This window comes from Xyrauchen texanus, chromosome 25, assembly GCF_025860055.1.
Source record: "Xyrauchen texanus isolate HMW12.3.18 chromosome 25, RBS_HiC_50CHRs, whole genome shotgun sequence".
Lineage (NCBI taxonomy): Eukaryota > Metazoa > Chordata > Actinopteri > Cypriniformes > Catostomidae > Xyrauchen > Xyrauchen texanus.
Genome location: NC_068300.1, coordinates 31333624 through 31358212, shown reverse-complemented (window position 1 = coordinate 31358212; position 24589 = coordinate 31333624). Strand labels below are relative to the sequence as shown.

The window sequence follows — 24589 nt, the reverse complement described above, 5'->3', positions numbered from 1 at the left end:
GTGTATTCCGGAGATGACATTTATCTACTCTTTTAGTGTTCCTGTGGCTGTGGAATATTAATGCACTGACCATTTTACAGAATATCTATGAGGTGATTGCTCTTGCTGTGGCAGAGATGCCACTGCGCCATTTGCTTATCAATGTGCTCTGCGTGAAAGAGGAATTTTTTGTTCCCTTTTTCAGAATTGGCTGGATCCTTCAAAAGAGATCAAGAAACAAATCCGTGGTAAGTGTAAGAAAATAAGATATTCCAGCTTTATAGCCTTAGTGGTCTGAAAGCATTGAATGTGAATTTGTGTCTTGTTTGTTTTAAGTGGGTCCCTGGCATTTCTCCTTTGCGGTCAAGTTCTATCCTCCTGATCCCTCTCAGCTGATTGAAGACATCACACGGTAATTTCTTTGTTTACAGGAGTTAAACTCTCTGGATTTAGATATCTTGCAAACAGCCATACTGTATTTGCACTCTTTCTAAAACTTATAAAAAAATATGTTTAGAATTACTAGATTTTTACAATGTAAGTGGTGTTTACAGTTGCTATGTGGTTGCTAAGGTGTTCCAAGTGGTTTTTAGGTGGTTGCTTGCTGCTTAGGTGGTTGCAGCAAAATAAATAGTCTTGCTTTCAGCCAAATTTTAAAGAGGTTTATGCTTAAAACAAGAAAATAGCATTTGCCCATGGGGTTAGAAAAAATACAATTATTTTTTAGAGGAAAAGCCATTTTATTTAACCCCCTTGGCAAATATTTTTTTTTTCTCCATAGAATTCATATGTCAATTCACTTCTCAAGTAAATGTATCTTGTTTTAAAGATGTTTATATATCTTTACTGGAAAACGAGACAGAAATAATGATTAAGACATATATTTTTTTTGTAGTGTAAGAAAGGCATTTTACATGCTTTTATATTAGGCTTGATTTTCTAGGACCAATATACTTATATCGCTTACTGTAGTACAAAATTGTGTAATGCATGTTAATACGCACTAATTGCGCAGCCACTTTTTGCATATTACACTGTTTCATTACTGTCCCTTGTCAGTTTTTTGTAATATGTCTTATGTTGCTAGAAGTGCTGAGGGTAATCCAATTACAAAAAAATGTGTTGCTGTAATCTAATTACTTTTTTAGTAAATAAAAGTAGTGTAATATGTTACATATTTAATTATTGTAATCAGTTTAGAGTTACTGACTTTCAATTAATTTAATTACTTTAAGTACATACATTTTTTTATATATATTATTTATGTAGAATACATGAATTATGGCCCCGTAACGAGTCATTGTGAAGGAGAAATGTGAGGTGCTGTGCATGAATTTGGTATAACTATAAACAAGGAAGAAATACAGACATTATTTTTAATTTCTTGAGCAGAAAAGTGTTTTGGAAAGTAACTTTAATGTTAAGTAAATAGTAATGTGATTACTTTATTGAAAAAGTAATTAGTAAAGTAATCATTAGCCATTTTTACTGGATTACTATTTCTAAAGAAACTTACCCAACACTGGTTGCCAAGTGGTTATACTGTGCAGATTTGAACCCCACAAGCAAAGTTCCCTGAACAATCACCATCATGCCCTTGGGCAAGGAATGTTAACCACATTGCTCCAGGTGGATTGTCCTTGGTTGTGTTGCTATCAATCAAGACCCTCTCTTCTGATTTTTTTATTGTACAGTAAATAAATAATGGCGAGTTAACACAAGGTGGTATAAATTGATTAAAGATTTGTGATCCTACACAAAATGTGGATGTCATTGAACATTTTTGTTGTGTATGTTTATGTCTACAGGTATTACCTGTGTCTGCAGCTGAGGGAGGACATACTGTCAGGTTGTTTGCCCTGCTCGTTTGTCACTCATGCTCTGCTGGGCTCCTATGCCATTCAGGCTGAGCTTGGAGACTATGACCAAGAGGAACACGGGCCAGACTACATCAGTGAGTTCCGCTTTTCCCCCAATCAGACCCGGGAGCTGGAGGATAGGGTGGTGGAGCTTCATCGCACCTACAAGTGAGTGGAGTTCACCTGCATAGGAAGTAGTAATTAGCCAACAGATATGGGATACAAGCACTTAAATAGATGAAATATACAGCAACATCTGTTATAAATACGAAAGTTTTACATTGACATTATATGAACTGGTTTCTTCATCATGGTAATCTGTTAATGATGACCTATGCTCAGGGGCATGAGTCCTGCAGAAGCTGAGATCAACTTCCTGGAGAATGCCAAGAAGCTCTCCATGTATGGCGTTGATCTCCATCATGCTAAGGTGCGAGTCTGTTTCTGTGGTAAACAGTGGTAAAGACAGTAATGTCCATGTTGTACAGTATATGGTACAGAATAAACTAAATGTTGGGTATGTAATTGACAGTCTGAAACTTAGTAACTTAATGGAATAGTTCACCCAAAAATTTTAATTACGTTATCATGTCATTCCAAAACCTTCCATGGAACACAAAAGAACATGTTAGGCAGTATGTTCAAATAGCTTTCCCTACATCCTTTCTCCCTATAATTAAGTTACAATCTATATTTGTCTGTATGTGTGTGTGTGTGTGTGTGTGTTTGTTTTAAAGGACTCTGAAGGCATTGACATCATGCTGGGCGTGTGTGCCAGTGGCCTTTTGATCTACAGAGATCGGCTGCGTATCAACCGTTTTGCCTGGCCTAAGATCCTTAAAATCTCCTACAAGAGAAGCAACTTCTATATCAAGATCCGCCCTGGAGAGGTAGAGAAAAAGGTCTTTTGAGATTTTCCAGGTTTTTCTTGATAGATATCACTTGTAGATGCACGTTCAAGCACTTGCTAGATAAGGCTGTCGCACTGAGACTAATGCTTTGGGCGAGAATATAGGCAGATAATCTGCATCATGTGATTGTATTAGAAACGAATGGGAAGTTTTAAGAGTATTTAGAATCATTATCCAGATTTTCAAAATACCCAGTCCTCCGCAGACTTATGTGGGTGTTCCTCCACAGTATTGCAAAAAAGCAATGCAATATTTCTAAAGCACATTTCTAATTAAGCCACTTTCCACACCAGTTTTAATTATGTCTCAACAAACACTATTTATATTGTTTGAGGTTCTTTAGTGTTTGTTAGCTGCTGAGTGTGAAGAGCAAGAGGGCTTTGAAACATCAGAGCTTGACATTTTGAAAAATTTTGAAACATTTGAGCTTGACATTTTTTTGCCTAGTGGGCACAAAGAAACAGATAGAAAAGGAGAGAGAAAGAGATGAGCTAAGATTGAATAGTGATGCTGTTGGGGAAAATTCAAGCCAGAGAGAGGGATAAAAGACAAGGGAAAATAGTCGCAGAGGTCTTTATTAAGTGTTACAGATCCTGCAGTCTATATTTACGGGGGTCGCTTTCTCTGATTGTACGCTCACAATCGGAATCTCTGCAGTACCACAAAAGCCTGGCCATTTCCTTGACTGCCTATTATGTGTAAGGGTCAGATATGAATACTTAATATTTCAATGCCTCATTGTTCAGCATCTTATCAACACAATGGGCATGAATCTGTGGGCTTTGGATGTTTAGATTTTAATATTTACTCTCATTCTTATTCAGTTGCTCTTAAACCATGCAGCATTCTTTAAAAATCCTGGTAACATGCTGTTTGGCTAAATTTAAAGGCACACAGAATCCTGTCTTGTCATTTGATAGCTTTAGCTCATGCAGATTTGACACCTTATCCAATATCCTGCCAAGTAACACGCTACCACTCTGCTTTCCCTTCACACCCCTCACTTCCTCCCCATCACACGACCACACTCCCCTGCACCCCAGTATGAGCAGTTTGAGAGCACCATTGGCTTCAAGCTGCCCAACCACCGTGCCTCTAAGCGCTTGTGGAAGGTCTGCATTGAACACCACACCTTTTTCAGGTAGGCTTTCAGTGTCACACCACACCTGTCAAGCCACTGGGCATAGTCTATTTAAATGTAAGATGTATCTGCAGCTTCTGTTATCTTTGTATGATATATTTATAGTTATTTTAGGTTTTAATGTTCTTTTTAATTTATAATTTATGTTGCTTTTTTATTAAACATTGATTTAACAAACATTGAACAAATTATGGTGACAGCTTGATTATTGCCTGTTTTTCTTTTTCAGTTCAATAAAATAGACTGCCTGGTTCACGGACCAACAGGTCTGAGTCTTGGGGCTAGGTCTTGGTATTAGGGGGTCTGGTCTTGACTCCAACTCTGAAATGCCATTAAGGCTAGCAAGTTTGACTATTCAAACTGGGATCCAAAAGCCATTAGAAAACAGATTCACTGTCAACTTAATACAAAGTAAATATACTCAAGATAATATTTTAATAATTAGCTGGTGTTAGCACAATGTACATTTTAAAGCCATTTATTTAATTTTGCAAACAACATGTTGTCTTTTTAAATCAAACTGAATATTTTTCTGATATGAGGAGAATGGGTCTTATGAAAATAAATGTAGTTGCCTTTGTATTTTTGCAAGGGGGTCCCTCCCCAGGTGATCATTATATTTGGGGGTCCTTGTCATCAAACAAATGAAACCCCATTATAATTGGTACAAACCAATCTCATTATGTTGTGTTACTGTTGGTCATATGGGTTCTTTGAAAAAAGAATTCTGCTTTGCGGTCTTCTTCTATAGGTTGGTCTCTCCTGAGCCTCCACCCAAAGGGTTTCTAGTGATTGGCTCAAAGTTTCGCTACAGTGGGCGGACCCAAGCCCAGACTCGTCAAGCCAGTGCTTTGATTGACAGGCCAGCGCCTCAATTTGAACGATCGGTCAGTAGGAGGTACCTGCTGTCCCGCAGCATAGATGGAGGTAAGAACCATTATGGTATTGTCCTTATTTTACAGCTATCACAAAAAGATTTGAAAAAAAAAAGAAAAAGTGCTTTAGACAATGAATATCCCTTCTAGACATGGGCTGATGATGGATTTTGTAGATACCGATAACTACAGTGGTGGAAAAGGCAGATAACTGAAAGATTTATAGAACATAAACATTTTTTGTTAGTCTATCCTTACTATGACAGACCCAGACAGAGGTTACAAGTGTTCAAAATGATTAAAATCCCAGTTGTAGCTTATTCTAAAATCCCAATAATAAACAGAAAATATGGATTTGGTGCATAATGTGGGACTTTTAACTATAAATGAGCCCAAAACTCACGCCCAATGAACATTGGTTTGTTCTTGGCAGGCAGCAAATGCCCTAAACCCACCTTCACACCAATCCTAACCATATGGAGCCCAACACAGAAACACACTGGGGACTCTTATTTTGAAATAACAGAGACTTGGCTCTGTTAAAATGCTTTATATTTAAGTATTAAACAAATTAAGATATATTCAACAGATGAGGTTTAATGAGGAATAAGGTTTATTTTTATTCACAAGATATGAAGTTGGCAGCACAATGTATGTGCCAATGGCCATTTCCATATAGTCATATGTTTCTTTGCATGATCACGCTTCAATTTAGAGCACTTCATTTTCTTATCAAAATAACAAAATATGCACTGAAGTGAGGATAAAAATATGGACAATGGCAAATCCTCACGAGGGGTTAGTGATTGCTATTATTTTACCTCTATAGGCTGCTGTTATACTGCAGAACCAAGATGTACTAACTGTAGAATCCTGCAGCGCCGGCCACATGGAGAAAAAAAAAAAGCATCTATCGGCATAGATTTTTACCAATAACAGATTGGCATAGATGAAAGCGTAAAACCAAGATTCCAAGCTTCCATTTAACCTTCAACAGGGTTCCCACCCTATACATGATCTTTCCAGGTCCATGTGATTATTGGATTCAGATTTTTAAAAATAGTTTTTTATTCAGACTGATTAGCTAATGAAACATTTAGACCAAATTGTGAAACATTTTGACTAATTAATTGAAAATAACTCAAAAAAAGATTCACCGACAAATCAGACTAAATTATTGTTTTACACTACACAATAGCAATCTCTAGCTCATTAAATAATAGAAAACGAGACAAATACATGTTTTTTATGCACATTTCCGTTACTTTTCCAATCCTTGAAAACACAATTTTTAAATTCCCAGATATTTCCAGTTTTTTCATGACCATGGGAACCCTGCTACAAACTAGCAAACATATAATATTTATAAGATGTTGTTCTGGGGTTTTTAAGTCATAATATATTCACTTAGTACAAGTGTTCATGCCTAAAACTTTCACTTATTTATTTTTCCATTTATACAGAATCACTTTATGTTAAGAAACTACTTTTCAAATCTTAATAATAATATTTGTCAACTTTTAATAATCATAATAATTAATAAATATAATAATTAAGACTGTTATCTTAAACTTGACATGTGCAATGGAGGAATAGTCCACCAGAAATATAATATTTTTCAGAGTCTGCTTTAGGGGACACTATGGACCACCTCTCCCAGCACACCTCTTGTGAGCCTATACACAGTCTTTCCAGAGATGAGCTGGACCAGGACTACCTGGAGCCCAGTCTGGATCAGGATCAGGACCTGGACCAAGATCAGGTTTACGAAGTTGAATATGAGCGTCCAGAGAGTACCTTCACTCCTAAGTCTGTGGAGCTCAAGGTTCTGTGCACACAAAAGTGTTTATTTTAACTTCTTTCAATTTCAGTATCAATATTCGTTTTTTGGGTCATTATAACATAATTACATTGATCAAATTATAGATGCATTGAAGTGATCCACAAAGATGTGTGATTATCTACAAAATAGATCTAAATCAAGATTGAGCCATACAGATAAAGAAAATCCCCTGCCCCCCCCTGTGTACAAGTTCTCTGTCCTTAAATTCTGGATGGAAACATTTAAGTGTTCTTCTTAGCAGATTAGAACAACTAGCTGCAGAGTTATGCTAACACCTGACTAACACTTCCCTCACCGCCCCTTCTGATTCAAACAGTAATCAGTCTCCCTGCCTTTTCCTACCTCTACCTTTCTTTTCTTTCCCTATCTGTTTCATTCACTTTATCTTTAACTTTTTCTTTTTCAGTCTAAAATATATATTTTTATACCTGGCTATTTTCTTTATATCTCTTTAATTTGACTTTCCTCCCTCTAACATCTTCAATTCTGCCCTGTACTCTCACATTCCTCCCCCTGTCGGCTAATTTCCTCAATCTAATACCGATTCTGCACTGTTCTCCTTGCTAACCCTTCACTGCTGTTCTCTAACTATTGCTTATCTCTTCGCCCTTTCGCGGACAGAGTGAGGAGGCTGGCTCTCCTGTAGACTCTAAGACAGAGGTATTTTTGGAGTGATGTATCTAGCTACTGTATGTTTCTAATTGTCTGTCTGTCATCATCTCAAGTGCATACACACTGCTAGCATGGCTTTAGAGTGCCTCAATAATATAGCAGTGTAATTTCTAGCCACAGTGTAGACCATATATTTATTACAGCCTTTGTAGAACTTTCTTGACACACAAATGAGACCAATCATAGTATCAGCTTGGTATAACGATTCTTTGTTAACCATTTAAAGGAGAACTGTGATAATAGTCAAAAATAACTGTTATTTGATTGCCTTTTTGCCTTAGTATAGTTCAACCAAAAATAATGATATTTCTGTCATTTATTCACCCTCATGTTGTTCCAAACCAGTGCGACATTCTTTTGCGGGGAAAAAAAGGAATTCTAAACGCAACAGTTTTTTTCTATACAATGCAAATAAACATTGACTAGAGGTTCCCAAATGTCAAACTCAAAAGAAGAAGAATATGCTTTGAAGTAGCCCATTCAACTTTTACATAATGTTCAAAAACTTTTAAAGTTTTGTATGAGGATCGGACCAAAATGTTAAATTTGTTTAAGAAAAATCTTCCCCTCTGCATATTAAAATGTGGTGCAACAAGAATGGTTATAAAACATGAGAGTTTTCGCTTCGCATCTACGACATCAAACCTGGCACGATGCCACTTAAATGCAAAGTTTGAATACTAACAATGAGTGCAAATGAGACTTGAGAACTGATGCGGGGAGTTTTTTAGTGAGTTAAGTCTTACATTTTGGTCTGTTCCACACAAGACTCTGACTTGGAATATAATGCACAAGTCATATAAAATTTGGTTTATATGAACTACTTTATGCTATATATTTTCAACTCATTGGCTAGACGCTTGACAGCCTCTAACCAATCTATTCTTTCACTGTATGGAAAAGAGCAGGTCAGAGATTCTACATAAATTACCCTTATTTTGTTACACAGAAGAAAGAAAGTAATTCAGGTTTGGAAAAGCATGGGAGTGAGAAAATTCAACACCACATCATATTTAAGAAACATACTATTTTTAAAGTCTGTGTCACCTTGATGTTCATTATTATGAGCTGTAAAGTAAAAGCTCTTTGTAATCTTATGAAGGGAAGGAGTTCTGAGATCTGAGGTTGTGCCATATTGCCAGATTAGTCCCATTTTAGCATCATGTTGACTTAGACTAATGGCAGAACAGTCTGTGTGTGGATTTATGATGTAGAGGTTTTGTAGAGATTAAGGATGTTGTTAGTTTGTCATTTATCCTTACGCACAGATACTATTCAGTACATACACCTCATGAGACATGTCTGAATAATTAAAAATAAATTCAGGAGATTTGCTTCACTGAACTGGATATATAATTTTGATCAATATCTTTAAGAGTAAGTCAAGTCTAAACATATGTATCTGGGGCAGTGACACAACCTCATTCACTCTCCGTATTTCCATGGCTGATGTCGACATCTGTATGAGAGTTCCTCTCTCTGTTTGGCTGCTTGCTTACTGAATTCAACCATGCTCTGCCTCTTTGTCTCCACTGCCTCACCTGCATCCCCGTTACCTGGCTTGCACCATATACCTACCCCCACAACCACTTAATCCCAGTTGGACCATGACTTGGCCCCACGTCCTAATAAGGAGGTACTCTTTCTCATAGATCCACTGCCTGAGCCGTCTCTCCCTTTGTGATTACATGTGTTTGTAGTTTCAATTTTTGTACTTGTCTTTTAATCTAGTGGAAGTTACAGGAACTGAGCCAAGATGGAGGTCTATCTGACATTGTTTGTTTCCTACACTAGCATGTTTCTTGTCTTATGTACTGCTTTGTTGTCTTGTATGTTGATAATTAGATAGATGTTTGATTTGTCATAATTTATAAGCATCACAATATTTTAGCTGTATTTGAAGTATTCTAAAATATAGTATTTATTATTCAACCTGGTCTCAAAGAATCATGATACTATGCCTACATTTTTGCTAAATTACTTTCACGTGTCTTGTTATACGTATCGCACCAGTTTCCTGGTGAAATAAACACTAGAGGCACTATAATAACTAGGGTTGGGCGATATGATGATATATATCATGGCGACGATATAAAGTGTCAATCGTTAAGTGTCAATCGATTTTGCTATGTTGTGTATATCGTGATATGCAAATTGGCATGTGTGTATCTATTAGTGAGCAGGGCATCAAGTAAGACTGAGAGAACTGAAGAGAGATAGACAGTGTATTTTCAGCATTGAAAAGTCAACGAAATTCAGCAAATTCAATGAGATTCATCTTGCGTTCGGTGCTTCATAAGAGCTTAATATTTTTCTCATCTGACACGCACATCTGTATCTCACATGAGTGTCGTACGTGGTATCTCTGGAGCACATGCATGTGCACACGAGTCTGGCAGGCTTTCTGATTTTGTGCTCTAGAGATAGGAGAGCGCAGAATGGGATAAAGCGTGCTACTCAAAAGCGTGCTACTCAAAATTTAATGTCAAACATTTTTGACATTAAAATGATATGGAGGAAGTCAAACATCTCAAACGGCTAGACAGCGCAACGTTGTAAACACCACTGATGAGGAAAACAGCTACAACACTGTCATGCGGCAAAATAAAGGGTTTTAAACTAAACAACAATGACTTTACTAAAATTCTGTTCAAATAATTGTAGATATCAGGAAAAAAACTGGCCATGTTTGCCTTCAGAAAGTCATTATTCTCTAAAGAGATGACTGAAATCATTAAGATCCTACAAGTGTTTGAATATTTTCACTTATGTATTATTTCTTTGTTGCATTGCTTTGAGAAGGTGTTGAGTTTGAGGAAAATGTTATAATAATAGTAATAATACTATTGGTCAACAACAGTAATGACTGGAATGTGGAATGTGAAAGGCTGATTTAAAAAAATTATTTTTTTACTTTGACTATGTTGTTACTTTGAATCCTCAAGTTCCAAATAGAGAAAAATATAAAAGAGGAAGCAATTTTCATTTATAACGTTTTTAATTCAATGACTGGATTATCCAAAAATAGACATTACAATGTTGTTATATAATTTATAAACCATTTTTTCATTGATTTTCCTGAACATTTTTAATATAGCATGATATACAGAACCATGCAAAAGTTACTATGTTTAACAAAAACATTTGTCTTAATATGGTTATTTATTATATTGACTTTCATTCCCTCTCACATATAAAAACAGAGTATATGTTCATAAACACTTTTCACCCTGCTCAACACATAATGCTATCTTATGACATTAAAACACATTTACTATGGTGCAACTTGTAAGGCAATACATTTTAATTTTTGCAATACATAACCAACTAGGGATGGGCTATTGGCCAAAAAGATTATCACAATATTTATTTTTTCATATCGTTTGATATTGAGATTTATCACAATATACATTACATACATTAATGGGGAAGGAAATGCATTTCACATGTTTGTTAGACCTCAAGAAGAGCATGCGAGTCAGCACATGAGCTGAAAGTGTAATACAAGCAGCACATATTAGTTGCATCAACTATTGTGTTTTTAATTTCCCATCTGCTTTTATGGCACTTTTGGTTAGATATACAGTAGGTTTAAGGTTTAGGGTAGAGACCCGATAGAGCATTATTCTTAAAAGCCTCTGTTTTTCAGGGGCCTGGGTTGCTCAGCGAGTATTGACGCTGACTACCACCCCTGGAGTCGTGAGTTTGAATCCAGGGCATGCTGAGTGAATCTAGCCAGGTCTCCTAAGCAACCAAATTGGCCCAGTTGCTAGGGAGGGTAGAGTAAGATGGGGTAACCTCCTCGTGGTCCCAATAATGTGTGGTTCTCGCTTTCGGTGGGGCACGTGGTGAGTTGTACGCACTACGTCTCTGCAGTAATGCACTCAACAAGCCACGTGATAAGATGCGCAGATTGATGTTTCAGACGCGGAGGTAACTAAGACTCATCCACCGCCACCCGGATTGAGGCGAGTCACTACGCCACCACGAGAACTTTGAGCGCATGGTGAATTGGGCATTCCAAATTGGGGAGATTAAAAAAAAAAATGCCTCTTTTTCATCTTACATTTGTTTTTATTACATTATCGGTTAGGTTTATGTTTATGGTAAGGAGATCGGTTTTGTTGATTTAAAATGTGGACAGTGGACATTTCACCTTGGGACAGCCATGATACGTGTAAGGAGCCACGTAATATAATTGATCAAATATGTTCCATCAGTCACATAATTTTCATAAGTTTAGGTTGTATTTTATCTGTAAAACAACAAACCTACACACAAAACTCCTATCATGGGGAACTGTCTCATTTTTGCATTACTTAAATACCTACCACTATTCGAACAAATATTTGCTAACAGCTGTCCAATGAACAACTAACTGGAGGTAAGTGGTTAAACATAATGACCTGCTTGTTTTGTAGCAGTTCCTGGATAAACCAGAGGATGTGTTGCAGAAACATCAAGCCAGTATCAACGAGCTGAAAAGAGCACTCAGAGAACCCAACAGCAAACTGGTCCACAGAGAGAAACGTCTCTCTGGAGCTTCACCGGGAAGTACTCCAGAGAAAAATTCTGTGAGTTGTTGATACCTACAAGGGATATAATATTATTTTGTTCCAATTCTGCTTTGAGATTCCTGATCAGAATTAATCGGATTTATGTCAGTACTAGACTCAGATTTAATAAGCCAAAATGCATGATTGCTATTCACACAATTTATTTTTATGTGACTAATCTCTCTTTAAGTGGATGCTGTTGAACCATTTCATGTCATGTCTCAGGACAAGTGGTTGTAGCAATTTTGAACTTTAAAAGAAGCTAGCTGGAGTAGTAAATCTGAACACAACATGGATGCATTTTCTTGAATTAGTGTTTAATGCAATATTAATACAATAAAATGCCATTTGAAGTACTTCTGAACTATATTGCATGCATTTGTCAATTTTATTTCACTTTAAAAACATACATCCAACATTATATATAATTTTCAACTTGATAAAGTTTCACCACATTGGATCAATAAATTGTCTTATCTTGCATCAGGTTTTCACATGGCAAATATATGCGCTGTACAAGTTACCATAGAGGCCATGTTGTGGCACTCACAGGCCATTGAAACTGTTCACTCTATTGATATATAGGCCTCAGAGGAGTCCCTATTGATTGAGAAGCAAGACGGTTGTCAAAGCGGTGTGAACCTCAGTAAAAAAGAGGAAAAGAGCAGGAGTCCTAGAGTAGCTTCATTAGCCACTGGATTCAACAGAGACACAGAAGACATAATGAGAGAGAAAATCCCCACCACAGACAGTGACACGAGAGAAAAACACAGTGTAGTGAAAAGGACTATGGCAGAGACTGTCCTATCACCAGAGAAGCCCCTAAGGAATAGAGCTAAAAGCCCTGCTTTAAGGTACAACCATTTCATGGGTCCCTGTACTTTGGAGGATACAGCATATAATGGGCACCCGCAGGACAGATGTGCATTGGAGAATGTCATTCATGCAAATGGGTATGAATGTGCACCAGAGAGACACTGGGCTGATAAAAAGTACAGGGGTGTAACCCATGGAGAACACGAGACTCAGGATTTAGCAAGCTATGTAGAGAGAAGCTTTGGTGAGGCTTCACCCAATGCAGCCATAGACAAATACATACGAGATCGTCATAATGAAAGCATATGGGAGAGACAAACCTACGAAATAGAGATTGTAGAGAGCACCAGATCTACTAAACAAAAGCAGACACCTAAAACAGGTGATTTTACAGCTAAATGTTCAACAATCCAAAGGCAAGATTCCACGGCAAGTGACACATCACAGTCTGAGTTAAAACGCATTGTTCCACTGAAGCCCGAGAGGTCGAAGAAGCTGAAATGTAATAAAGCATCCAAGTTGCAAGGACAGCCAAGTGAGACAAGCACTGCAGGATCATTTGATGGAAATGAAGGAACCAAGTTTAAGAAAAAGCAAATTTCAGCCATTCTAGAAGACACTGGAGCTTTTGCCATGCAAGACCTGAACAGTGATTGTCACAATAGGGAAGCCAGAGAATATAACCAGTCTCTCCAAGACAGGCATCTCAAAAACAGTGTTGACTACAGACTTAGCATTGAACAAGATCAGTTTCTTTTTGAAGATCCATCTTTAATGTTTGACTTCTCAACCAATTCAACATGTTCCGCCTTTAATCCAATTTCCCCTTTATGCCCACCTATAAAATCGCAGAGGACAAGAGAAACATATACCAAACAGATCTCCAAAAGCGATTCTAGCAACAGTCTTCACAAGAGTTCCAGCATGGAATCTTCTAAGAGGAAACCAGTGGTAACAACTGCTTGATATCTGCTTGTCACTCACAGGACTTTAAGCACAGCATGAAACGGCACATCCATATCTTATAGTTTTGCATATTGCACATACCAGTAAAACATAAGCAACTGTTTCTGAGGAGAGATGTGTAGAATAGTAATTTTTGTATGTGATCTTACAATTGGCTGATAGAAGTATGAGTTACCATAACTGCTGTCTGATTGGATGAGGATGTACCACTTCCTTTCCTCTCACTTCTCTGCACAGCTCAGCATCTGCTTGCGCATTTGAAAACACTTAGGATCTTCCACATAATCTCCATCGCTTAAGCTTCAGGCTTCCGTTCCACTAACTTTCCACCTGACGTGCAGTCTTTCCTTCCATCATTCTTTTTCTGGTTCCCTCTCACCAGGCATGTAAGGAATGGTTGTTGCAAGGAATCAAAAGGCCTGTACACCATGCTGTTCCATTTTTGCAAACAAAAGGGCTTCTGCAATTAAGACTTTCAAAATGGCCATGTTATCGCTCATGAGAAGGGCTCTTGAAGTTGATTATACAAGGAATGGTTTTAGTCGTTTGGGAGATATTATACCCAGCTTCATTATATAGGAGTTCAGATTTGCCCTGTAACTTGGCTGTAAAAATGAATTGATCAATAATTTATTTTGCAATAAAATACAGGTAACTTTGAAGTTCTCCTTTTGAGCTGCAGCTTTCACAGACTTTCACAGACAGCTAATATTACCTGACATTAGAACAGAAAGGCATTGAGCATGTTTATATGCACAATCCTACACTGATTATGCATAATAAGTCGATCATGCAAATGCCTTAAATGGTTTTCTTTTATCGAGGTACAATCATAAATGGTTTAAGCAAAAAACAATGGTGTAAGCTCTGCATTTTAACACCTTTAACAGTGTTCATTCTGGCTTATCCAAGTGTCGTGCGCATGACTGATTATGTTTTGACATCAGAAACAGAGGATAACCTGTTAATTTCAAATGCCATTTAAACACCTTTTCTTGCATTGTTTGAATAGTTTTTTTAATAAGCTAATTTTTGGTAATTATCAGCATATTGGTGTGCATGCAAACACATTCACTCATACAAAGAAAGTGCTGATGAAAGTTTTTCTGGCAGTAAAAAGACTCTGGACTAGAAGAGCTAGACTGTAATCTAGAAGAACTGCTCTTTTGATAACATGGTTTAAAGTAGACCTAATGTGCTGATTGCTCCATTGCTAAAAGGGTCTTCAGTAGTTATTTTTGGAAAATTGCACCCAGCTGCCATAATATATTTTAACTTTTAATGGCTGTGGTGGAATACGCTGTACGCTCTAGTTCACACTGTTTAAGACTTCTCGTTTTTATCTGTTTCAGTCAGTTTATTCAGTCAGATATTTTAATGTTTGGTTGTTGGTTCAGGGCCTAGTCTGGGCTCCTTCCCTGTTACCTCAAATTTCAGTCACTAACTTTGCATTGCTCTTCCTATTATTTCATCTCACATTCCAGGAGTCCCTTCCCACCCCAGCAATTCATGCGGAGCCTCAGGAGGAAGCCCAGGTGCCTCATTTTTCCACTCATCTCACCCACTGCTACCTCCTTACTAACCAACAAGCTCTTTCGCATTTTGATAAGCACTACAAAACATGACCTCTGTCCTTTGCTCTCTTCATTCACAGCATGAAATTACTTGCATGATCCACAACCATCCTACACACAAATTACTTTTAATCCACCACATGCATTGCATACCCGACGCTGTTTAGCAAGATCAAGGCTTACCTTATTTAGCATGACATTAACATGATGTTGTCACAAAGACTTGCCTGTGAACTCTGAAATTGGACAGATATGGCTGCAGAAGGATAATATATGAACTACAAACTTTTCATGTGCAGTATGCTACCCTAGGTTGAACATGCTCTTTTAGCATCTTATTGTCTCAGTCCTTCCTCAGAGACATGTAACGCTTCTGAACTAATCCCTGCATCCCCACTATACTATAGTCCTTTTAAACCATCAGCCACCACATTGTTGTCTCATTCTGAATGTGTCATACGTTTTTATCTTGTGAAGATGCTGTAACATCCATTAAATTGCTGTTTCTCAGTCAACATTTGCTCTCTTAGCACAGCTGGTTCCTAGCACCAAGATCTGCTATTTTTCTGCTTCTTCAGAGAGAGCCCTGGGAGAGACGTTTGGGATCTGTGTCAGAAGATGATCCTGATCTGGAGACTCTGTACCTGAAGGAGACCCACCTGGGCATTGAGCGTAAATGCTCGAGTATCACTGTTAGCTCAACGTCCAGCCTGGAGGCTGAGGTGGACTTCACTGTCCTAATGGACTTCCAAACTGGCATCGAGGAATTTTCCAGAGGCATGACTGAGCTAGGAGAGAAAGACTTCTCACATGAGTTTGGCTTCTCTGACCAGTCCACCCATCCAGCGTTTATACTGGGAGCAGATCCTATCTTCCTACCTGAAGAGAGACCTGTGGAAGTACAGAGGCCCATACAGAAACCAAAGCCTATTGTAGAACAGAAGACCTCGGAGGAACGTAAACCAGAGGTAGACAAGCATCCTTCTCTTTCAGCAAAGTGGCTGGCTCACCCATTCACCTGTTGGAGAGGTCTGAGGTGTAAATGTGCTTAAGACTGCAATCACGTCCCATTTTATTTTCTCTCGCATTCTGCAGGGCATCAGAGCAAAGAATGAAATTACATTGGAATTTGAATTCATGATTGATGCTAATTCCATTCCTTTTGATGCTGCCCTCCATATTTGAATATCAATCAGTTCAGGTTTGATTGCTTTGATTTCAAAATTTCATTACATTCCTCATTGCTTCTTATTCTGTTTTCTTTTCTTTTTTTACCATGACTCATTGTGTACTGCCAAGTTCCTTTCACTGGCACTGTGTTCTTAAATCTCCCAAGATCACTCCTAGGTTTATCTTGATCTGTTTAATTTCTTTCCCAAGCCTTATGTACCCAAGAAAGCTCCACGGTCAGTGAAAGCTGCCCAAGCCATGAGGAAAGACTCGACAGAACAAGCTAATGCCCAGTCAATGAGACGTGAGAGCTCAGAATCACCTCCGATCCATTCTCTCATCAGAGAGAGCAGTGAAATCATTGCCACCCAGGCTCTGAGGAAAACCGAGGTCAAGATTGAAACACAGCCTAATGGCTCTGAGGTTACCACGACCATTATGGAGATTGCAGAACCGGTACAGAACTTTAAATGATCATTCATACTTTACTGGAGAAATGTCAAAGTGTGCCAAGTTGAGGAACATTCTGTGAAGCTGTAACTATGGTTTTATTAATTACCATAAATTACATAAGCAACTCAGTAGTTACTTTTTAAAATGTCTTAATATGTATATGAACAGTGGTGGATCTCTTCTAGATTGTAACTTCTCCAATTGCTATGATAGGATCATGGTATGAGCAGTATGCGTGAGGCTGCGTACTCCATGACAGAGAGGGTCTCTCCTGTAAGTATGGAGCAGAGTTTAATTCCCATTATTTTAACAATTTTCAACTGGTCAGTTTGAGATTTGAAGTCTTCCAAGTGTTGTTACCAACTAGCTACAGCTGTTGTTAAGTGTTGATGGTGGTGAAGCACTTTATGTCTACCAAAATGCAAGTTTCTTCCTTTTGTTTGAAAAGTATTTCATTACATTCTTGTACAGGTGAATCTTGGAACATTAACAAGAGAGGGTTCTGGTTCTCCTTTAATTGTGACAGAGAATGTAACATCAGCCACTACAACTCATGTTACTAAGGTATCTGAAACAAATATAATATGGAGAATCATGTTTAAAACAGGCCTTCTTGGAATATTACACATACTTTTGTTTTGCAGACGGTGAAAGGAGGGTACTCAGAGACAAGAATTGAAAAGAGGATTATTATTACTGGTGATGATGATGTCGATCAAGATCAGGTGTGTGCAGAAATAACTTAGGTTATTTAACTTTAACATATCCGGGAAGTGAGGGTTATTTTTTAAATGTATTTCAGATGCAAATATCAAAAGTCTTACTAGAGAAAAAAATATATGATCTAATGTGGATTTTCTTGATGTGCATGAATAAGGGCTAGAAAAAGCATTTTAGCATTAATCTAAATGTTCACATGACAATTTACACAAGGTTAACTCGAACCTTACTTTAATACCCCACAGTGTACACAAGGACATCTTTTTCTGATAATATGTGCATTCTCATTATTAAACTCCCAAAGGGAAAGTTAATCAATGACGGCATATCCACCTTTTCACACATAAAGTCCCATAAACACATGCAGCAACTTTGTCACTTGATGTCGCTAGTCTCTGTTCTATGAAGTCACTTGTGGACGGTCCTACTGGTGTCACTTTAACGTTATTGGAGGATTGCACGTCTGGCCATATCTCTTGAAAATCTGATAACAGGTGAGGCATTTTGCCAGAAAAAATAAGATATGGTTCTAATTTTACAAGGAATCATGTGTCTTTGCTGGAAGTTGCTGCATGTGTGTACAGGGCTTAACAGTGTAGAAGCGCCCTCTGTCTGAATGTATGAGTGTAACACATATTAAAACGTTTTTCACCGGGGGCCTGGGTAGCTCAGCGAGTAAAGACGCTGACTACAACCCCTGGAGTCATAAGTTCGAATCCAGGACGTGCTGAGTGACTCTAGCCAGGTCTCCTAAGTAACCAAATTGGCCTGATTGCTAGGGAGGGTAGAGTGACATGGGGTAACCTCCTCATGGTCGCTATAATGTGGTTCGCTCTTGGTGGGGCATGTGGTGAGTTGTGCATGGACGCCACGGAGAATAGTGTGAAGCATCCACATGCGCTATGCCTCTGCGGTAATGCACTCAACAAGCCACCTGATAAGACTTCGTCCTCCACAACCCGGATTGAGGGGCGTCACTACGCCACCACGAGGAATTAGAGCACATTGGGAACTGCACATTCCAAATTGGGGAGAAAAAAAAATAAATACAAAAAGTGTTTCACCGTTGTTCAAACGCTCCTCGAATCACATCATTTATATGGATAAATGGCTTCCAACTGAATAAGTATTAAGTGAAACAAATGACAATAAAATGCTAATGTGGTAGACAAGCATCTTGTTCGGTATGGAATGGAAGAAGCAGGAACCAAATTAACAATCAACAAGACTTTAAAACGCTGAATTGAAACATAACAACACACACACACATACACACAGAGCGGCCGCGTGCGTCTCTCTCTCTCTCGTTCTGGCGTCCATGGCTCCTCCCACTGATTGGGCAACTGAGTGCCGGGCGTGCATCCTCATGGCCCGGCCATGCCCTCCTCCTAGTCACAGCTAAGTAATCTCTTCAGTGATCAAAATACTTTTTTAATGTAGTTATATTCTGATTACCAAAAATATAAATTGTAACTGAATACTTCTAATTTGGGGCAAATTCACTAAATGGTTACACCACTTTTATGCATGGTTATGCATTTCAGTGCAGAAAGCGGCATCTTATTTACCTACCACCTGCAATGTAGTTAAAAGCAGGCGCAATCAGCGCTGAAATTGCGCTGCAACTTAATTATTTGAATTAAGTCACTGTTATTGCTTTCCGCGCATACTATGTAAATTAGGCTCATTATAGATTGCGCTTCATTCCCAAAACTGTTGAGTGCAATTTACATTGTGCTATTACTGCCATTTGACAGCAGGCAGTAAAAATTATTTTATTTAAAGGAGAGGTTTGCTTGATGTTCGGCATGATAAAGAGACGATTCAGGTGTATGGATCACAGTAGTGCAAGTGATGCAAACGATGGTCTGCTTCATCTTCTGCTGTATAGCACTCAGAAGCAGCCCGCCAAATCGAAATGGCGCATGCAAATTGCGTTGAGCACAGGTTTTGTGGGCGAGTTTGCGCTGTTGCCTGATCTGCATAATTCCTTTAGTGAAACAGGCGCTAAACAAAAGCAGAACGCATGTGCAAATAATCAGCGCTTTTCCTGGGTGCAATTCTCCCTTAATGAATTCTCCCCTTTGTATTTTAAATATGTAATCCCGTTACATGTATTCCTTTATTTCTCAGGGTCAGAGCTATCCATTTATTTTTGTGATTGTTACTGCTCAAAGCTAATTCTGAAATATAATTGAATGATTAATAAAAAGGACAAATTTATTGAAATATCAGCGAGAATACAGAAATTATTTCAGATTTTCAGATTATTTCGAGGATCTCCTTTGTTAATTGAACTGGAGGAAATTATATTCATGCAGACATACATAAAGATAGAAATATATCAATACAAGAATATAAAGCATTGATGAAATATTGTAGGAAATAGTAATGCAATATATTGTTATGTGATTGTATCAGCACAGCCCTAGACTGAGCTTAAACAATAACAGTGTATATTTTATTATATATGTGCAAATTAATCAGCATATCAGAAAACATATTACTAAAACATGAGCCGCTTGTTCCCTGTTCTCCCGTTTAACCAAAAAAATAAATTACTTTTTCACAGGCGCTCGCCATGGCAATAAAAGAAGCCAAGCAACAGCATCCTGACATGTTGGTAACCAAGGCTGTAGTTGTCAGGGAAACTGAATCTTCCACTCAAGACTCACATGAGGAATTGAAGGTATTTGTCACCGCTAGCCCCAGCATGCACAATTAATCCATCCATTTAGAAAATGCATTATGGTTTCACTTCAGTGTTTATCTGTCATATTGAGCTTGCTAGTGTATAGCAGTTTGACAGGTGTGTAATGGCATGTCAAAACCAGTTCAGTCAGCTCTGTGTGTTAACTCTCCTCAGGTGGATGGCACTAACAAGAACACTCTTTCATGTGACCGCATACAATGAAGTTTACTGTGCAGCTATTAACAAAATAGGACTGGGTAAAAAGAGAAATCTGTTTAATCACAATATCAAGTCTTAAAATGACAAGATCAATCTTTTACTCTATGCCAGGGGTGCTCATTATGGCGGCTACAACCACTGGTTGATCTTATTAGGAGGAAAAAAGAATGTGAGAGCGTTGTGAGCGCTCGCAGAGTTCCAGTAATAGAGCGCAGCAATGCCCGCCCACTTTTTAGCTTTCTTAGTAACCGGGAGTATTTTTCCTCTTCATGTCTACCGTAGGGATTACATAAAATCCCTCATAAAACAGTTCAAAGCCATGAACCAGAACAACCAGCTCCAAGGTGACTTACAACACTACAAGCTTAGATTTGAATGAAGTATTTGAAAATCAGACAAAAAACCGTGACAAGGAGGAGGGCGTGCCCAGGCCGAGTCACCTAATCAGCCGTGAGAGGGATAAAGACAAGCCGGGGGCACCAGTTCGAGAGAGAGAGAGAGAGAGAGAGAGACACGCGGTCTCTGTATGTGTGCGTCGTTGTTTTTTGTGTTATGTTCAGTTCTTTTATGCCATTAAAGTTATGTTGACTGTTCTGCCGGTTCCCGCCTCCTCCTTGCCCATCCTTACGCATTACAAAGACAAAGTTACAAGACTGTGTTTTTTACATCTTTTTAAAGACACGTCTAATCAAATTAAAAACAGAAAAATATAAAACTGTTGATTCTAAATTGTTGATTATAAGTATAGAAAAAATGTTCAAGTTTAGGCAAATATTAATGGAGTTTGAGAGCATAGGGTGGCCGAGTAGATTGCATCATACACAGTGTGCCATAGAGGTGGGCGGTCAAATCAGAGCTTGTTTGGCGGGCTTTGTTGGCTCTTAAGTGAATGTAAATAGCAGGACAAAAAGGTGGATTTGTACCAAAATATCGGACTTGAAGTGTAAATGCAGCCTAATAGTCCTGCCGCTGTCTAGTTACTTGTTTATATCGCCCAAATTAATTGGAATCTATTCAGATCGAGAACTTATGAATCGGAATTAAATCAAATCGGGAAATCTGCATCGATACCCAGCTCTTAAAACAAAGGGAATCTAACGCAAGCCTTATTGTTTTCCATCTTACAACAGCAATCATTCATTGCCAATGTAGTGGATCTCCTCAATCTACTTTAATAAATGGTTGTGTGACATTATCTATTTATTTCTATTTTCCTCTCCATTAGTCCTGATCTTCAATAGGAAGCCACTGTTCCCTTAATGACTGCCAGTGGGTCACCAACATCTACAGACCTCTTACACCAAGCTACAAGACCCAGGACATCAACTCTTCCAATTATACATATACACTTATACACACGTGCACATTAATCATGAACACAAAACAAGCTGCCTCCCAGATGTCAGAACGTATTCCTTCCTATGTAATTTCTATTTTGTGTCTGCATTTGCTGTGGTAAAATGGACATGCTGGTTCAGGTGGCACACTGTCCCTCAGCTGAGGACTGCTTAGGAAAAGACAGCCTTTGCATCGCATCGATCAGAAAAACTGTTGTAGTCGCCATCATAGTCTTTTTCTTTTTCTTCACGAATGTGAAAACTAACCAAGTGTACTCTCAACAGCCCAATGCTGAAATCAAGCATGAGGCACAGGGCTCTTTGATTAACATTGCTGAAGTTTTAGCTAAGTGGAGTGACAGTGTCTATCGAGTAGTTTTTCTAGGGCTCATGAGACATTACTCAGAAGATCTTTTTGCAAACACTGATCTGTAGAGAAAAGCCTAGCTAGTGTATTGTGCATATGGTATGTCCATGCTTCTTTGATCATCAAACGTTATGTTGCTGTTAGATTCTGAACCTCATCAGCATATGGCAAAGCAGGGTTAAAACATTTTCACACACAACAATAAAACCAAACTAAGTGCAGTGGGTCAGTGGTTCTTACAAAGCAGAGAGTAAAAACAAGAAAAATGGCCAAACTTTTTGACAGTTCTCTAAAAAAGTATTTATTTTCCATATTGGACATAATATGGGCATATTGAACTTGTACAATTTACTTTGGAAGTTCCTCTAAATAATTTAATGCTGTATCAGTTTCATAGGTGCAAAATAATGTTGTTGTCTTTTTGGTCATTTCAGGGCACATACATGTGCTACTAGTTAATCATACTCTGCAATTTTCAATGCAAACTTTCCAATGGTGTCACCGTTAATCTAACTTAGATTTTAGATACAAAATATTCCTATATTTGACAGTTTTAAAATGCTCAATACAAGATATTAACAAGTTTGCTTGTTGAATGCTCTTTCTACACCTACTGTTAATTGGTAATTTAAAATATTTAAAGCCAGACTCCAAACCACATTTTTGTTGTATACATGCTGATCACTGTTGTGTAATTAACCAATGTGTTATATGCGTGTGAATCTACCTAATAACACAATTGAGGATTGCAGAAAAAATACATATTTGCAATTACTTTTAAACAAAGTTGATACTCTAACAAATTCCCTAGAACTTCTTAACTTAATGGGACTTCTGTGATTTTTTTAATTTTTATAATCTGTTCCCTCCCACACAATGCTGTGCCAATGAAATACTGATTTTAAAGTAATGATTGACTGTGTAAAAGGGTTTGATTTCTAAGATATGAAGATACATTTTATTTCTGTGATAAATGTCATGAGACTGTGGCTTGGTTTTCAGTGAAGCTACCCGTGAGCCGTGATTCTCTTTCCAAACCTTCCTCTGTGAAAGCAGTAGACATCCTGAATGAGACAGGACGTGTATGTGTTTAAGTGATGTTTGAATGAATGAGCTTTGATTTGTGTGTATTGCCAAATGAAAAACTAAGATTTAGCAATCTTTATATTAGGATGAAAGAATGCCAGGTAAGCTCTTAATAACCTTTGCTAACATGGTGAAGGCTTGCTGTTTATCTAATAAATTTGTTCAGGAGTGTGCACTGACAATATTGTGACACGTTACATAACTGCAGATATCAAAATGGAGACTTACCATACTTCAATACATGAACAGTTGCTGATTTTTGAAGACTTGGATGCTGTTCTTCAATCTAAAGAAAATAATTGCCATGAAAAGGTTGACAGTAGATTTTAAATCAACCACAGCATTCTTTCGCCAGTCCTTTTGCAAAGCCTATGTCAAAGTTTCGTCTAATTTCAAGGCAATGCCTTGCTTATGCTGTACATGTTGCATTGAAGACTTGAACTCTGAAAAAACAAAAATTGTAATTGTAATAATCTTAGAGAACTTCTATGTCATCTGCATTGATTTTCCTGAGATTTCACTTGTCAGCCACTTCTGTTTACACAGCTATCCTCTGTACTTTCTACTGCTTGGTTTTATGTGTTTGCTGTACAGTGTTCTAAATAAATAAGATCCATACATGTGGTCAGGTCTCCTGTTAAGTGCATCACATTTACAGATGTCTTGTATGTCTACTGTCTTACAATGGTTTGGGTACAAAATCCTTTGTGCTCAAGACATTGTCACAGTATTATCTCTGCTGCACTGCCCTCTTGTGATCTACCGAAGAACACAGTCCAGCAATATTCTTAAAATGTCTAATTTCTCATGAAGTACAATAGACTGGTGGTTTTATGCACAAGGGTGCATATAATGATTGTTGACACCTATATTCAAACATAATTATCACCGTGAAAATTGTATTTGTATAGTGTTTCAAGTGAAGCTGTTATAAGTCTAATACCTTGAATTATAAAGAGGCTCTATTATGCTCTTTGGGATTTTGGTATAATAGGGTTCAAAACAGTGTTACTATGAATGCAAACATTAATGCAGTGGAAAAAGACACTCTATTAGCATAACATCAATATAAACAAAAAATGAATGTCCATGTACTAAAATAAAATATTTGATGCCATGAGTGTACCTTCATTGACTATTACTATTATTTTGAATGGCCATGGAAAATGAAGCAACGTGATAACAATTTTACCTGGTTGCAAAAAGTAGTCTGTTAATTTGTTAACAATGAGGCGTGCCCTCATTGAGACTAAGTCTAACTACATACAGAGAAAAGAGATGCTCTGAACCGGGGAGAGCTTGCTCTTTTCCGAGTTGACCCGAAGCCCCGGCTGGCTGAGGTGCCTGAGCACT

At 37.9% G+C, this 24589-nt stretch overlaps 1 protein-coding gene across 2 annotated transcripts in view; it reads left to right on the top strand.

Moving 5' to 3' along the window:
• si:dkey-178k16.1 (band 4.1-like protein 1) overlaps positions 1–24288 on the top strand; it is a 62700-nt gene extending 38412 nt beyond the window's left edge. The window contains exons 5-23 of one of the 2 annotated variants that reach the window (XM_052091562.1): positions 185–227; positions 316–391; positions 1788–2006; positions 2181–2268; positions 2576–2728; positions 3793–3890; positions 4642–4817; positions 6388–6590; positions 7230–7268; positions 8881–8916; positions 11702–11854; positions 15103–15153; positions 15771–16160; positions 16573–16818; positions 17029–17088; positions 17287–17379; positions 17460–17540; positions 20108–20224; positions 21672–24288. In XM_052091562.1, the coding sequence (XP_051947522.1) occupies positions 185–227; positions 316–391; positions 1788–2006; positions 2181–2268; positions 2576–2728; positions 3793–3890; positions 4642–4817; positions 6388–6590; positions 7230–7268; positions 8881–8916; positions 11702–11854; positions 15103–15153; positions 15771–16160; positions 16573–16818; positions 17029–17088; positions 17287–17379; positions 17460–17540; positions 20108–20224; positions 21672–21677 (2328 nt within the window). In that variant the 3' untranslated portion in view covers positions 21678–24288. Of the gene's footprint in view, positions 1–184; positions 228–315; positions 392–1787; positions 2007–2180; positions 2269–2575; positions 2741–3792; positions 3891–4641; positions 4818–6387; positions 6591–7229; positions 7269–8880; positions 8917–11701; positions 11855–15102; positions 15154–15770; positions 16161–16572; positions 16819–17028; positions 17089–17286; positions 17380–17459; positions 17541–20107; positions 20225–21671 lie in introns of both variants that reach the window. The other variant, XM_052091561.1, reaches the window with a different exon arrangement.
• The last annotated feature ends 301 nt before the right edge of the window (positions 24289–24589 follow it).